This window comes from Aspergillus multicolor (assembly GCF_047715735.1).
Source record: "Aspergillus multicolor strain CBS 133.54 unplaced genomic scaffold BDW74scaffold_19, whole genome shotgun sequence".
NCBI classification, from domain to species: Eukaryota; Fungi; Ascomycota; class Eurotiomycetes; order Eurotiales; family Aspergillaceae; genus Aspergillus; species Aspergillus multicolor.
Genome location: NW_027395970.1, coordinates 61,402 through 76,825, shown reverse-complemented (window position 1 = coordinate 76,825; position 15,424 = coordinate 61,402). Strand labels below are relative to the sequence as shown.

Below are 15,424 nucleotides of genomic sequence, written 5' to 3'. Positions count from 1 at the left end.
TCAGGTCCACGGGCATCTTCGAGATTCGTTTCAACACAAACAGGGCTCATTGACCCTTGGCTGTCGTCCTGTTATTCCCTTGCTTTGTGCATATGCATATATCCAGTACCTTACCTTTAATTTCTGGTCACTTTCTATGGTTCCTATGCAGTACCTTTTGAGTGGATATTGCGCTCCTTGTAGCCCAGGGCCCATCAATAGCCCCCGTAACCTTGAATGGATTATTTTTGTCTACCTAGCTACCATAGTTCCATTGGAAGCCTCAGGCCCCAGTGCCATATCACTCCATTCCCCACCAGACATTCTGAGCATTTTCTATGGTGTGGTACGTTAGGTATCATTCCTCCAAGACTGTCTGCATGTGTGACTCAGATCTCAGCAAGAACAGCTCCCTCAACATTCACCAGTCGTACCCTCCCCCTCGGCCTCGACACAACGCTGAGCCTATCAACAACCCCCCTCCCATCCCAGCTAAAATCCACCTTCCCACCTCCACGCAATCTCAGTCCTTTAACCTTCCCACCCCCCCAAGCAGAGGGAATCGCAGGCCCCAGCACAACCGTCTTCCCCCTCTCCCCTCCTTCTCCAGCAGCCACCGGTAAATCAACAACAAGCATACTCAGCACCGCCCCCGCAAGGCCAAAATTCGCATCGATCTGGAACGGCAGGTTCGTCGCCCAGTACATACTCAACCCATTGCCCACAAAGTTCTCAGAGATCGCATACCGCAGCTCATCGTAGGCCATAGCTGAATCATTAAGACGAGCCCAGCACGCGGCCCGCCACACTTTCGCCCACCCGGCGTTTGCGTCTTCTGCGTTACCGAGACCCCGCGAGATAAGCGTTTTCCGGATGGCGGATTGGATTGTACTGTTGCTGTATCCATTGGCAAAGGAAGAGAGGGAGTAGCCTGGATACCAGCCGACGAGTTGCGAGAGGTGTCGATGTGTGCTGGGACCATCGTACCCGTAGGACTCGGGGAGTTTCCATTCTCGTATTCCGCCCCAGGATGTGAAGTGTAGGCCTGTGTCTAGTCGTTCTAGGGCTGAAGTAATATCCGCAAGAAACGCCGTATCCGGCTCTTCTATATATTCCTGCGCCGCAAGCACAGATTCAAAGACCTGATGGATGAGCTGCTGGTAGTGCGTGCACCCGAACGTCGTGGGTCCGGTTTCGGGGCTATTGCAGGGGTTCACGACGAGGGTGCCGTCGTCGTAGAATTCGTCTTCTACGAGGCTTGAGAGCCAGAATCGTGCGACGCCTTTGAGGAGCCCGTAGCCTTGGGACTGGAGCCATTGGGTATCGCGCGTGTAGTCGAAGGCGTCCCAGACGTGTTGCATCATCCAGGCTGCGGCGGCGGGGTCTACACAATATCAGTCAACATTCACCAAATTGGATGGATAGGGAGATCAAGGATGTAGGCATGGGTAGGTAAGTACGACTTACAATTCGCCCACCCAGCATCCTCCTTCATAGCCGTGAAGCCAAAGATATTCATCTCGTTGTGCACGACCCACCCGCTGGCATTATACAGCAGACGAGCTGTCTCTGTCCCTCGTGGGACCCAGGTATCTTCCATGTAATTCCACAATGCGGTCTGAGTCTCTGACAGTCCCGTCTGATCTGCAAACCAGTAGTTCATCTGCAGATTGATGTTGGCGTGGTAGTCGGCGCTCCAGGCAGCTGTTAGGGATTCCGTCCAGCGACCTTGCAGGTTCGCGGGAAGGGAGTCTACACGGCTAGAGCTAATAAGGAGATGACGGGCGTAGTCAAATAGGAGGCTTTCGAGATAGGGGTCTCCGATGCCGGACTCGTAGGAGTAGGATTCGATTAGAGAGGCTGTGTCATTGGTGCTTGAGTTCTGTGGGTGTGGGAGATCGAGGGTGAATTCTCCCATCAACGACTGGTAGTCTTTTATATGCCGGCTTCTAAGGGCTTTGTACCCCCTCGAGCTGGCGGCAGAGGCGATCTTATCAATGGTGGGCTCGGGGGCTTTGCTCTTGAACGACCAGCCGTTCTCTCCGTTGCCTGCCTTTTGGTCGTAGTTGGTTTCAGCGTTGATGACGATCGTGAGCTCTTTCTCGCTAGGAGATATCTGCAGCGCACCGTCTCTGACGCATGTGTTTCTCGCTGATTTGGCATTAACCACCTCCGCTATGGCAGTGTATTTCATCCCCTCGGGTGGACCAGTTTGCGTGATGCCAAAATGCCGCACGAAAGCTCTCCCTTTTTTTGTCTCGCAAGTCGTTTGTAGGAGAGTCTGGTCAACCAAAATATTCTCAAACCCGACCGTGACGTCCGGCAGATTTGTCTTTGATTGCAGATGATAAACGCAGACTTGGTCAGGGTACGAGCAGAAGACGGCAGAGTCAATTTCGGCTGATCTATTGCCGACCTGTGTATACCTGGTCCTGTGGATGCCGTCGGAGAGATCCAGTGTTCTCTGGTACTTGCTGTATGAGTCTGCTCCGCCAAACAAGATGGTTAGGTTTCCCAGCACGCGGTTCGAGCCGTAGTGGTCCCCGCTACCGAGTAGCTCTTCCATGCCTGTATAACAGCTCTAGTCTTGTACTTGGATGGCGACGGCAACGGCGAGATTGGACTCACCACCTGTCCCATTGTGAAAGATCCTCTCTCGGATTCCAGGCAGCGCATCATATAGCGGAGATGAAGGGTTGCCGCCCGTGTAATTCTGCTCCGGATAAAACATCAGCAAAGAGTACATATGGATATGGCCCTACTGTTCCGACCTCGACTTCAAAAGGGCCTCCGGACCACAGACTATCGGCGTTCAAATTGATTTTCTCGGCACCCGGGGGTCCAAAGGGGATTGCTGCGGCAGGAACGATCAGTACCCGGACATGGTCTCAATGGAAGCCATACCTCCGAGCTTCCCATTCCCAATAAGATACCCAGTCTGCAAAATAGAATCACTTCCACCCTCGGTAGTTCCATAAGTAGCCGGGGACGATGATCTCAACGCCTTGCCATTAACAACCGACGCCCCAAATGTGGCCGTTATAGTGGCTAGGAAGAGACCAGGCGCTTTCATCATAGAAAAGAAAACCTCACAAATCAATGCATACAACCTCTCTTCGAAGGATCCGCTAAATATGGCGTCTTCTTGTACCGAGGTCGCCCCTGAACCCCTCTCTGCATCGTACGTTTGTGCCAAGTACCTAGACGCCGTCATCATGCAGGCATTTCCTGGGCTTCCCCGCATTGCAAACCAGACTGCAGCGGAGAAATGTGTGCATCGGCTATTTTACTTGCATAATTATGCCTTTTACCCGCTATCTCAGAGCTAGATATGGAAATTTGCTCTTTTGCCGTGGGAGCATCATGCTCTCCGAAGCGACGTATTGACCTACGTAACTACCATCCAATTGGTAGGTGACTCCTAAGCTCGTTGCTCCTTAAGTCTCATACCCACCATATGTTCCAAATTTCAAAGATGGACCGCTAAACTCATGGTCTGTTCCTCCATACCATGCATGCCTGCCATACTCTCGCACCCACCAGTTCCGACCGCAATTTGTTGTTAAGCGGAGCACTGAGGTGGTCTTGGGACTCTCTGTGCTCAAAATCCAGGATCCGTCTCTTCTGGCAGCAGCATGGCCGCTGCCCTGCAGCACGAAAGGCTCCACATAAGCCATATCTTTATTGCCTTCAATTACATACGACCACAGGGTGTGGAGAACAGGGCTTCCCGTCCGCTCAGCCGTACTTAAGCCACACGCCGGCTGGTTAGTAGTATGGTGGGTGACCACATGCGAATCCCAGCTGTTGTATGTTTTTTGCGCTTTGAGCGAGCATTTTTGGAGGTGTTTTTTGACAGGAGAATAGTGGTGATGGGCTTTTATGATGGCTTGCCCTAACCCCGTCAACTTAAGGCCTTTTCCACATCGTACATATGTATTTTAATGTTCTCCTGCAAAGATCTGTTCTATAAAGAACCATAGCTTTTTGCTTCCCTACGTTTGACTGTGGTGCTATCTACTCATGCTACTCCACCCAGACTCATGAGAGACTGCCTTGCAATATTGCGTGGCTTTCTTCTATACCATAGCCATACATCTATACTACCGTATCTAGGTACCCGTTAGCTATTGGTTCCTCTAGCCTGCCCAATTTCTTTAATGAAACCTTACCTACAGCTTAGTCACTGCATGGACTCAAGGGTCTACACCGCAAGACCTCCTTTTCCCAATTCATTGTCATACTAACCACCTGTTCTTCTTGTGCCGTTGGAACCAGGGCTACACCATTCCACTGTCTTAGGGCTCGAAAGCAAAACATCAAGGTAGAGCCGTCAGCATGTTCGCGATGATCTTATGGATATCTTTCTTTCTCCTGCTCAACGATCTCGCCACCGGCCTGGAGGTGGCCGAGGACCTGTTGACCAGTTTTCCAGAGGAGGTGAATGAGCCTAGGTGCGATGAAAGTCTATGGTACACGGTACGTGCTGGCAATATTTCCATTTCTATACCAACAGTACTAAAGGCACCTTTTATAGGCTGTAGACTGTGCATCCTGCCCTTTCATCACGATATCGCAGTCAATATTCCTCGATTCTCCAGACGACTACGCAGACCCCCACTCAGAAATAAGCAAAAATGTAGAAACCTCAAGCCGGATGTGACATACTGTCTCCAGCCCGTATCAAGCGGCCGTTCTCCATGCAGCGACAATGAAAGCATTACCGACGACGGCCTTCCCTCTCGAATCCCACTGAATATGTGCTGGTGAATCGAGACTTGGATTCCGGAATACACCATCGGCGGGCCCGAATATTCCTTCGTATGTAACGACAATCTGCCATTGGCCTCTGGCACTGTCGACGACTGTTACGAGTATGACGCACCCACAAGATTTGATATGCCCTGCTGGCACTTTGCAAGGATATGGCGTCTCGTTTGAGCAGCTGGCTGAGTGGAATCCGAGTCTTGAGGCGGATGAGATGAGCTGTATTAGGCCGTTGGGGAAGAGGTATTGAGCTATGTTATATGAGAATAGTACAGGTGAGTCTAGCCCGACGGGCTCTGGAAGGGAAAGAAACACGCTGGCAGTGCAGCCATTGCTAACGAAAAGGTAAAGCTCCGAACAACTGGGTCGGGAACAACTGCCAGCCCATCGACGACATTGAACCCCTCGGTAGCACAGTGTCCAACTGCAACTAGTTTTTGGTTGTCCATGGCCTCGGTCGCCCAGATGAACCAGGCGGGCAACCACGAGGTACGTCCATGGGTCTTCTTGTGCAATTCTAGTCGTTTAGATGTCTCTTCGGTAACCCTGCGCCAATACAGAATCGTGGAACAGATTGGGACTGTCGGGGTTTTGTTGATAGCTACGGTATAACGATGGAGGACCTACTGAGCTGAAACCCTTGGCTTGCTGGTGATGACTGCGATGCTGCTCTTTATGCGGATCTTGAGGATTTAGGGAGCCGCGCGGTTTGCATTGGGACGGAGGTTGCTGCTGCTATTGAATCGCCAACTGCGGGTGTATCTAAGATACTGACCGAGTCGCCTGCTCAGTATGAGGGGGTAAACAGAGCATAGTCGCAATATTCCATGCCCACCCTGGTAATCTAGGGGGGTGACCTATAGTACGCACCGGGCACTACCGTTACCCCTTCCAACTGAGTAGGTCACGTCTAGTAGGTATCGATTATTTACACGGCTACTGTGTCGACTTATTCAGATGTTTTGTCCCTTTGCCGGGATACATCGCCACTCTCTTTAGAGTTCAAGCTACATACTCACACAGTTATGGCATTGAGCCGGAAGCTGTCACGTGCGCCGCAAAAATATGTTTCTGTCCAGGTGGCCCCTTCTTGTCTCTATCTTTTCAGTATCTCCTCTAAACCAAGCGCTGGTCGTCATAATGTCCCCCTACCGCCATTGGCGAGGTTTGACTTCTTGGGGGATGATTAGTCCTCTTTCTAGACGAAGCTTTTCTGAATCTTTCTGTAATTTGTCTACGTCCTCCATTTTGAAACTCCTAGCACGGTCTTCCCACCGTGTATTTAACACGTATTCTCACAGACCTTTCAGCACATGCACTGTCAGGATGGACTTGACCCAACGCGCTGGGCAAATGCTCGCGCGACTCAACGCAGACCTAGACTCACGGACCGGCCCTCGCTCCAAACGGACGCCAGACCTACAACCATCAGAGAACACGGCCGACCGCATCGAGAAGCTCATGGCAGGTGACGGGTTCCGCACGTGGGGTTTAGTTATCTACAGATGCACATACAAAAGCGACACCGACTGGAACGAGTTCCTTCGGCGCGTCAACTTTACCGTGAGACGCACGCTGGAGGAGTATAACGGCCTTGATATGATGGATTCATATGAGCCCATTGTTATGGAAGATAAAGACTTCGATGGGGCAATTACTTCGGCCATCCGCGACCATTTCAAGCAGTGGGTTGTCACGGCCTGCGAGCGGGAACAAGGAATTCCGTGGAAACTAGCGCAGAACGCCAAATCGCCTCGGTATAACTTCTGTATCATGGTTGATGAGGAAGCACTGCAGTCTGTTCTCAGCACGTCGGCGCCAGATAATCCTACTGGACACGCGGAAATAAATAAAACGGCATATGTGAAGTTGGTAAATCGGAAATGGCCGGGGTATCTCGCGGAGTACGTGGATGAAGAGCTTGCTGAGATACCCGATGAAGATGACCACCAAGAGCCGATTGAGGGATGTAAGCTGGAGGATGTGGGCTGGATGAAGGTTCTCTATGATTATGTTCAGCTAGACGCCACGCTCGGTATGCATTCTACGGATGATTGGCGGGTGCAGTATTATCGGCCACCGGAAGTTGGGTTTCAGTTTTGATTGGCCCTACATTGGCTCATTTGGCATTTACAGAGCATTGGAAAACACTCTATTCCTACTTAATAGCTAGGTATTCGAACGGTGTGTTCTGCGTGTAAAGATTTGATCCTCACTGAGCTACCATAGGCACTCCAAATCCTTCTAGCAATGAAGATAGTGATAGGTAAAATGGCTGACGTCATTCTAATGAGATATCTATTTCTTCATAAGTTGCATTATCCTTGAAAGAACCCTAATGGGCCCCATCATACACGCAATTTCCATTTTAATGCTCCCGTGTCAGATAATCCCACACCGTAAGCGCATGGACCTTGGTGACATGGAGGAACTCGTCCACTGAAGCTGATTCGTTCACAGATGCCACTGTTTGACTTGTCAGACTTCATATCTATACTACTATAGATGGAAACTTACTCGTGAGCGGACTGCATCCGTATACATAAGCAGGAACCCCAGCGTACCGATAATGCTTGCAGTCTGTAGCCCCCATAGACGGGATCATGGCGGGCTTGGTCTCACCCACACCCGGTGCCTCTGCATTCCTCTTGATGAGATCGATAATGGGATGATGGATGACTGAGAAGCTCGATGGATTACTCGCAGCCTCCTGCTTGGCCAATTCGATTCTCGTTTGCCCAGTGGTGTCTTGACCTTCGTGCTTCCTGACTATATCGTCAAGCACGCCCAGCACCTCCTCAGCGGTAAGTCCAATCGGAAGCCGGATATCCAGTTCGAAGGCACAGTGGTCTGGGATCATATTCACTTTCACTCCGCCGCTGATTGTGCCGATGTTCACGGTTGGCTTTGCGATGATGCTCGATGTCCCTGGGCCCATGGCCTCATCAACTGCTCTTAGGACCTCCGGATCTGTAAGGTACTTGGCGATCTCCGGTGGCGGCGTTGGCTCGATGGACTCGACTGCTTTAACGACTTCGTTGAGGAACGTAGTTGCTGTGCGAATGGCGCCTTTGCTATATAATCGACATCAGAAACTTTCACCTCATGATAGCCCTAGGCAGTTCCAGTCTGTTGGTATCATACCTCAGATTCAAATACGCCCCATGCGCCCCGCTCATCCTAACACTCCCCGAAACCCTCAGCGTGCCCTTCTCCGAAAACCGAATCGTCTTCCCACTCGGCTCAGCAGAGAGCATGACATCCCCTCCCCAGCGCCTTCTATCTTCTTGAATCAGATACTGCGTCCCCCACCTCCCACCCGTCTCCTCATCAGAAACCGCACACAGCGCCACACTCCCACTTAGCTCCTCCTGCCGCGCATAAAGATAAGCATACGCAATAATAAGCGACGCCGTGCCGGATTTCATATCTACGACTCCGCGGCCGTGGATTCGCCTGTTCTCGACATCGCCCGACCAGGGATCTCGATCCCATTGAGGGATTGTTGTGGGGTCGACGGGGAAGACGTCGATGTGTCCGTTTAGCACGACGCGCGGGCCTGGACCTGCGCTGCCGGTGAATTCGGAGACGATGTTTGTTTTGCCGGTGACGGGCTCGATTATGGTGTAGGGAATGTTGTGGGAGGTTAGGTAGTCTGTTAGGACTTTTGCTGCTGCTTCGGTATTTCCTGGTGGGTTTGGAGATGGGGCGCGGACGAAGGATTGGAGGAGGGTTATGTGGGAGGCGGCATCTGCGGCGAGCGCTTCGAGGAGGGAAGACTTTGGGGACATGTTGGCTGGGTAAACTTTTGTAAGCTGTGTAGGCAAGATTGATCTTGACTATATAGCTGGTTGATTGCGCAATCATGACTCATTGCATGCTCTCTAAAAATGCTAATCTACGCCCCTTTTGGACCCCGACACATATACCGTTGGTCATACCTATATATGTTCAATGCTCATTTATGTCCAACTGTACTGTGTAGATTTCCAGATACCTGAGCAAGTTCACAATGCGGAGATATCCATTCCTATAGAACCAGCATACCTTAAGAACATTATGGATCAATAGTGCTACGTTTGATTTCAGGTCAGATTTCAGACTCACAAATTATCGTCTTTGCAATTCAAGGAAGCACAGAAGCAAAAACTGTATACGATTCACAAAAGAAGCAATACAGGAATCTATCGCAGTTAACCGCACAGCCAGTCCATGGAAGAAGCCCATCTCTACCTCCAAATCTTAAGCGTAGCGCTCTAGGGCTGGTTGGGTGCGAGGTAACTGTGCCCTACACACCCTGAAGCTTAACATCCGAATCCATAGACGACGTTTTGCGGTATCATTGACCACCCTTTCCCTTATCCCTCGTCGATCAAGTCGCATTATTCCACTGTCCCATCCACGCAAAGACTCGGATGAAAGACCGTAAGTGCAACAACGGCAAGGGCTATCATCGTCGCCTCAAGAACCATGAACGTGACCTCGTCATTGGCAAGATGCCCTTGAAAGCCCTCGCGGAGCTCAGCGCAGCGGTATACTGACTGCACGACTATCAATACCGTCGCGATACCGAAATCCCAGAGTGAGGCCTGGAAACACCGCGTTGACTGGAGGGTTGCGAATCTTGGGTCCAGATCATACTCAGCGGCTTTCCGAACGCGGAGTCAGAAGTAGGTTGCCAATGCCGAGAAGATGCCCAGCGAAACAACCTGCCATGCCAGACCGGCGATCATCACGTTCACGCCCATGTCCGTTGCATCCTGATCGCCTGGCTCGGCGGTCGACGCCTTTGCGCCCCCGGCAGCTTGCAGGATAAGAGCGATGACGTCGAAGGTGATGAAGGTGATGGTATATGTACGCGGCTTGAAATAAGAGATATTCTCGCTGTATACCACCACAATCCGTGAGAGCGTAAGGTATATAGCCGCAGTAGAAAAAAAGCAGGCGCAATTGTGAGGGAAACGAGATAGACAAGGAACCCTTCCAGCTTGAAGGGGTTGTTGTTTAGCATAATGCGCCCACCGTAGCCGATGACTTCGCCGATGAGGCCGAGGGCCATGCCCACCATGAACATCCAGGTTTATACCGGATGCCGAAGACGAGGTTCGGGATTATGGCGGCGCCGAAGAGGGCGATGAAGAGGATTTGCGCCCATAGGAGGGGGCGGTATTGCACCATTCCTAGGGAAAGAGGACATGTTGAGAGGGTGCAGAGTTCGGTGTTCTCGAGGAGAGTTGCGTTGCTTGGCATCTCGGGTGTCATTATGAGGGTTGAAGTTGCGTTTTTGACGGCGATGGCAATTGAAGATATTCAGAGCCAGATATCAAAGCGGAGGAGTATGGAAAACACAGGTAGAGACATAGTCTTGTAGAGTGACAGCGTAGTCCTGGGGGCTGTGGCTTAAATATACACATTCACAAAGCCCCTTCAGCCCTCACCGTGGCATGTTAACGTGAGCGAGGCAATGCTTGCTAACGGACCATATTGTCAATCCCTACTCCGTATCTTGGGTTTTGTGCAGTGCATCGAGGCTCGCCCAGGCAGACGACTCCCATCAACGAACCAAGACCGCGCTATAGCGTAGATCTGTCTTGGGAATACAAAAAGGTGCTCGCCAGCGAGTCTGAGTCCGTGTCCAAGTCCGTATCCGAGTCCGTCCTGTCCGTGCCCGTTGCCGAGTCCTGATCGGTAAGTACCATATGGTATCTCTCTATCTACCTTACACTCGTTGGCTATTGATTCTGAGGCTCTTAAAGTCGCTGCCGGACATCAGTCCCATATCTCCCCTTGCGAGCCTCAAGTCTGTATACATAAATAGGTCACTAATGCCGCGGTTTCCCCCCTATAGCTACGTAATGACGGCCAGGACGCACAATCTGAAGAAGGCGAACATACCTACACTTAGGTAAATAAATTGACATCCCCATTTTTCAATGGATGCTAATGAGGGTATTGGCATATTTGCTACTAGAAGGTTGCCCTGGATCCTCAAGCTCGCAGCCTTAGGGCACTGCCCGCTTTTCCGCGTGCGACTACCATACCGAAACGCGTCAACAACCAACCGCGACGACCTCATTTCCATTACAACATACAAACTAGCAAGGAATATTGGCTTTGCTTTGTGCTAGCCAAGTCAGACAGGAAACGCTCTTAAGGCTGAGTCGCTCACATTTCGAGCATTGCCCATCCAGCCCCCATGACACCACTGTGTGTGCAGTGGTGCCACCACCGCCACGACCGATATAAACACAACATATTTTCTGCGCGCCCGTCTCAAAACGGTCCAATTACCAACAGCAAGTTACCACTGCGACAATGGCAACGACCGTTTTCCTCACAGCGGCGCTCGCCCTGGCCACATGGCTGGTCCTACGGCTCTTTACGCAAAACCGAAAACTGGACATGCCCTATCTCAAATTCGAAGATGGGAACAACTCAATGGAAAGATATGCCCGCGAGTCCGGGAGCATCATGACGCGTGGTTATGAGCTGTACCTGAAGAAGGGTCTGCCATTTGCCATGTTCAACTGCCTCGAGCCCTCGCAGCCGATTGCCATCCTGCCGATCAAGTATCTGGCTGAAGTGCGCGGCGCTGCTGCTTCCAAGCTGAGTTTTCCGGCGTTCATGAATAGGGTTCGTATTCAAATTATTAGCTGGAAGATCAAGGTGCTGATAGCTGTCCGGTAGTCCACCGTCGCCGACCACATCGGCGCTCCACCTGTCACAGACCGTGTAACGAGGGTTGCAAAGCTGGATCTAAACAAAGCGCTCAGTAAGCCGTCTATCTTCATGTCATACTTTCCCCCCTAACGTCCACAGACGACCTGATCATTCCAATTCAACACACCTGCACAATGGTCCTAGACTTCATCCTCCCCCACGGAAAGCAAGACTCCGAATGGACGCCTGTCCCCGCGCAAGTCCTCTTCTGGGCACCAATCTCGCGCGTCATGACGCTCGTTCTCGTCGGCCCCGAACTCTGCACAAACGAAGAGTGGAATAACTTGCTCGCCGCATACCTACACCACGGCCACGCAACGGCCAAACATGTCCGCGAGACGTATAGACCCTGGATGCGTTGGACGGCGAAATACCTCGACAAAGACGTCAAGGCGATGGCGGAGTTCCGGAAGAAGGGGACGGCGCTGCTGAAGCCTGTTATTGAGGCGCGGGTGAAAGCTACCGGGCAGTCTGGGGGTCAGAAGGGACCCTTCAAGGATGCGACGCAGTGGCTTGTTGACTCGTATTTGGCGGATGGGCATGGGAAGGGGGTTGACGCTGAGCAGGTTATGCAAGATATGAGCTTTCTGATGGCGGCGAGTCTGCATGGGATTTTGATGAATGGGGTGTCGATTCTGTTTGATCTAATTGAGAGGCCTGAGGCGCTGGAGGCGATTCGGGAGGAGGTGGGGAAGGTTCAGAGTGAGACTGTTAGCAAGCAGGGAGGCTTCTGGAATCGGCAGACTCTTGGTTCCCTGCTTGTACTAGACAGCTTCATGAAGGAGAGTCAGCGGTTGCATACGTTCCAGCACTGTAAGTTCCATAACTACTTGACCACATCGATTACCCCGAGGAGCAGATACTGACAAGTCACAGACACAATGCAACGCATCGCTCTCCAAGACGTAACCTTCTCCGACGGGCTACGCATCCCAGCCGGAACATGGCTCCAGATGCCGAGCCGAATGCACGGTCGGGACTCAGATGTCGTTCCAGGCGGTCATGGTGAAGAATTCGACGCCCTGCGGTGGAAGCAACTGCGCCAGCAAGGCGATGCTACCAAGTTCCACTTTGCTTCCGTGCAGGATGATATGCTCCCCTGGGGCAGTGGAGCGCATGCGTGCCCTGGCCGCTTCCTGGTGCAGGATGTGCTCAAGTTGATCTTCATTCATCTGATCACAAAATATGATATCAAGTTTGCGGAGAGCGAGAGCAGGCCCGCAGATTTGGAGGATCATACGGGGACGATGCCGAATATTATGTCCAATGTGCTGTTTAAGGAGAGGAGTGTCTAGGGTCCGCCCGCGGGGCCGGGGCGCATGGCAGGAATCTTCTTCAAAGCGACCATCGGGAGAAGACCGCACAAGGTTTCATCGACTTGGATCTGGGAACAGAACCAACGATAGGAATATGAACGCTGCCGAGATCTTCTCGAAGACCGGATACGTTGGATGGCACCCGGCTTGATTTCCTCGAACAATCCCGAGAGAAAGACTTTCCCAAATAATGTTAAAACACTGCATATAAAACCGCAGGACCGCGGACGAAGGTTGCCGGAATTGAGGGAGGATTTCTTGCGGCATTTCTAGAAATATGAGGTCCGATCAAAGCAAATATGATATTCTACAGGTGCACCTATATCGTCCAATATTAGTACATCTCCCAACACTGCCCACCCCCCGCAACAAGCCGATTAAAAAGCGCATTACGCCCCTTCATGCCCGTGAGATGAAAGCTCTTGTCTTCCTCTCCCTCCTCCCCTTTGACACCAACAATCAACCCCTCGGTCGACGCCTCCGCCCCAGCCGCAAGCTGCACAATGAGCTTCCCCTTCCACCCCAACCCCTCCGTCTTCTTCAGCGCCTTAATCGCGCTAATCGGCGTTTGAAACAACACATCCCCAGGTTTCTGCACATCAACACGCAGATCATCCTGGATCTTCGCCGCGTTCTTGCTCGTAAAGTACAGCACCGGCTGTTCTGGATCCGAGAAATCCAACACCGCCGTCCCGCGCTTCCGCTCGAATTTCGCGTCGAATGTGAACGGGCCACCGCCGACGTTTTGCGAGGACGGTGGACCGAGTGCGAGAAGACGTAGATTCTGGAAAGTGAGGTTCCGATCGAGCGCTGCGGTAAGCAGACTCTTCGCGTAGTACCGCGACCCTGCGCCCGTAAGACCCATGGCCCGGTTATATGCGATGTGGCCCTTTATCGCAGTTGTGATGGCGCGGCGGGCAAATTTTAGGATGCGTAGCCATTTCTTGGCCTTCGCTTTCTTTTCGGAGAGGGGGCCTTCTGGTGAAGTTGAAGAGGTGCCGACCTGGCTGACGGTATCTGTTTCTGCATTTTCCGCTGCGCCTTCGATTGTCTTGGGTGTTTTTCTGCGGAAGAGCGACAGGGGGGATTGTGTTCCTGAACTTGATTCTGTGTCTGACCGCGGTGGAATTGGGATAGGGCTCGAGTTGAGTTCGCCGATTCGGAGGAGCGTAAGGGTTAGTTGGGCGTTTGTTGGGACGCCTTTTAGGAGTGTCCTATAGAAGGTTAGTCCCAGTTCGATAACAAGCGAAGGGAATGACAGACTTCTCAATATCCAGATATGTTTTCCAGTCTGGGATCTTGGTATTCAGGAGATCCATAGCCCGCTTGAACACCGGATCACCGAAGAATGCAATTCCAACGGCTAGCGAACAGCTCTTGACGATGACGTGGCTTGAGACCATCGATGACAGCAGAAATACCGACATCAAGATTCCCACCAGTTGGAAGCGAGGCCCGATCAGCGTAAACGGAGGCGAAGGGTGGAGGAGGCTACGCAGGGACATTAGTCTTGTGGTCTTGACACCAGATATAAGGTAATACGTACTTTGAAAACCTCTCACAGAGGTCCGTAATATCGCTGAGCACGCGCAACGTGATACTGATAGCGGGAGATGTCTTCTTGGGCTTCCCATTCTCCAGATCGCCATCCGTAGACGGTGTGAGAGCGACATCGGGTTCCAGGGCATCGTCTCCTGTGGGGATCCCGATCGCATCCTGCTGGATCGACGTTGTGATGCTGTTGACCAAGTCCGCGGCTTCATCCTCGGCTTCGCCCTCGTTTACCGGGGGAGCGTGGACGTGCGGAACACTCTCCTCCTTTGGATCCGAAGGCCTCTTTTGCGTCTGCGTCTGATTTTCAGGGATTGACGGGAATAAGATCGACCGCATTGAAGGACTGAATATCATAGCTATCATTCCACCACTGAGAAGAGGGATGATAAAGTCGCATAGCCACGCTAACAGGTATATCTGCGCGAACTATTAGCCTTTGTTCGAAAGAGGACATGGTAGCGTAACACTCACACCACCAAAAGTCCCCGTCCGATGTGGATCCTCCCACGATCGCAGATGGTTGACATGGTTGATAAAGAGGCCGACTTTGACGAGGACGGAGACGTAGAAGCGCTCAATTGTCTTTTGCAGCTTGGACGCAGGGAACTGTTCCTCTACTGCGCGGTTCAAGTCCAGTGGTTGGTCGTCACTGCATGGGATCGCTTGGACATGAGAGACTTGCTGGACAGTGTTAGTATCTGCCCGCGATCAAAGTTCAGCGACAGTGGAATTTCTTGAGGTACCTTATCAAATCGCCGAATTAGCCGCCATAGGTCGTCATTGGAGAGGCCTGGGGCGAGGGGTTCCTCGGGCGGGGCCATTGTCACCGAAGGTTCCTTGGCTCTCTTGCTCCGGCTTTGAAATGCCGGTGATGCCAGAAAAGGGACAGATGTTTGTTGAGAACTGAAGTCGACGTTAGCTGCCAAGGGGTGGCGATGGGGAAGGGGCTGTGCTGTGGGGGGGTCCCTGCAGAGAGCGGGTCAGGTGACATCACAGTCTCCATCTGAGGGACAGCTACCCCGCAGATAACACAGAAGCTACAAAAATGAGCAGCAGGACAAAGAGAACGATAGCCAGGCGCAAGACAG

General features: G+C 52.0%; 6 protein-coding genes across 6 annotated transcripts; 2 read left to right on the top strand and 4 right to left on the bottom strand.

The window, feature by feature from the left end:
• Positions 1–368: 368 nt before the first annotated feature.
• BDW74DRAFT_179771 (glycoside hydrolase family 95 protein) lies at positions 369–3,052 on the bottom strand (the record flags this gene model as incomplete). The annotated part of the gene is made up of 5 exons (XM_073729544.1): positions 369–1,363; positions 1,447–2,547; positions 2,608–2,692; positions 2,751–2,833; positions 2,884–3,052. The coding sequence occupies 5 exons, from the start codon at positions 3,050–3,052 to the stop codon at positions 369–371; spliced, it is 2,433 nt and encodes an 810-aa protein (XP_073582080.1).
• Positions 3,053–6,099: 3,047 nt separating this feature from the next.
• Positions 6,100–6,849, top strand: BDW74DRAFT_168904 (uncharacterized protein; the record flags this gene model as incomplete). The annotated part of the gene is made up of 1 exon (XM_073726915.1): positions 6,100–6,849. The coding sequence occupies one exon, from the start codon at positions 6,100–6,102 to the stop codon at positions 6,847–6,849; it is 750 nt and encodes a 249-aa protein (XP_073582079.1).
• A 179-nt stretch (positions 6,850–7,028) lies between these two features.
• On the bottom strand, positions 7,029–8,537 carry BDW74DRAFT_186036 (uncharacterized protein; the record flags this gene model as incomplete). Its single annotated transcript, XM_073731179.1, has 3 exons — positions 7,029–7,212; positions 7,264–7,820; positions 7,891–8,537. The coding sequence occupies 3 exons, from the start codon at positions 8,535–8,537 to the stop codon at positions 7,115–7,117; spliced, it is 1,302 nt and encodes a 433-aa protein (XP_073582078.1). The 3' UTR covers positions 7,029–7,114.
• A 591-nt stretch (positions 8,538–9,128) lies between these two features.
• On the bottom strand, positions 9,129–9,996 carry BDW74DRAFT_168902 (RTA1 domain-containing protein; the record flags this gene model as incomplete). The annotated part of the gene is made up of 3 exons (XM_073726914.1): positions 9,129–9,394; positions 9,470–9,630; positions 9,833–9,996. The coding sequence occupies 3 exons, from the start codon at positions 9,994–9,996 to the stop codon at positions 9,129–9,131; spliced, it is 591 nt and encodes a 196-aa protein (XP_073582077.1).
• A 1,040-nt stretch (positions 9,997–11,036) lies between these two features.
• On the top strand, positions 11,037–13,259 carry BDW74DRAFT_156217 (cytochrome P450). Its single transcript, XM_073724964.1, has 4 exons — positions 11,037–11,379; positions 11,434–11,518; positions 11,566–12,279; positions 12,343–13,259. The coding sequence occupies exons 1-4, from the start codon at positions 11,062–11,064 to the stop codon at positions 12,759–12,761; spliced, it is 1,536 nt and encodes a 511-aa protein (XP_073582076.1). The 5' UTR covers positions 11,037–11,061; the 3' UTR covers positions 12,762–13,259.
• On the bottom strand, positions 12,939–15,215 carry BDW74DRAFT_39217 (uncharacterized protein). Its single transcript, XM_073732674.1, has 5 exons — positions 15,080–15,215; positions 14,808–15,017; positions 14,329–14,753; positions 14,046–14,273; positions 12,939–13,996 (listed from the first exon to the last, which is right to left on the bottom strand). The coding sequence occupies exons 1-5, from the start codon at positions 15,155–15,157 to the stop codon at positions 13,117–13,119; spliced, it is 1,821 nt and encodes a 606-aa protein (XP_073582075.1). The 5' UTR covers positions 15,158–15,215; the 3' UTR covers positions 12,939–13,116.
• Between the last annotated feature and the right edge of the window lie 209 nt (positions 15,216–15,424).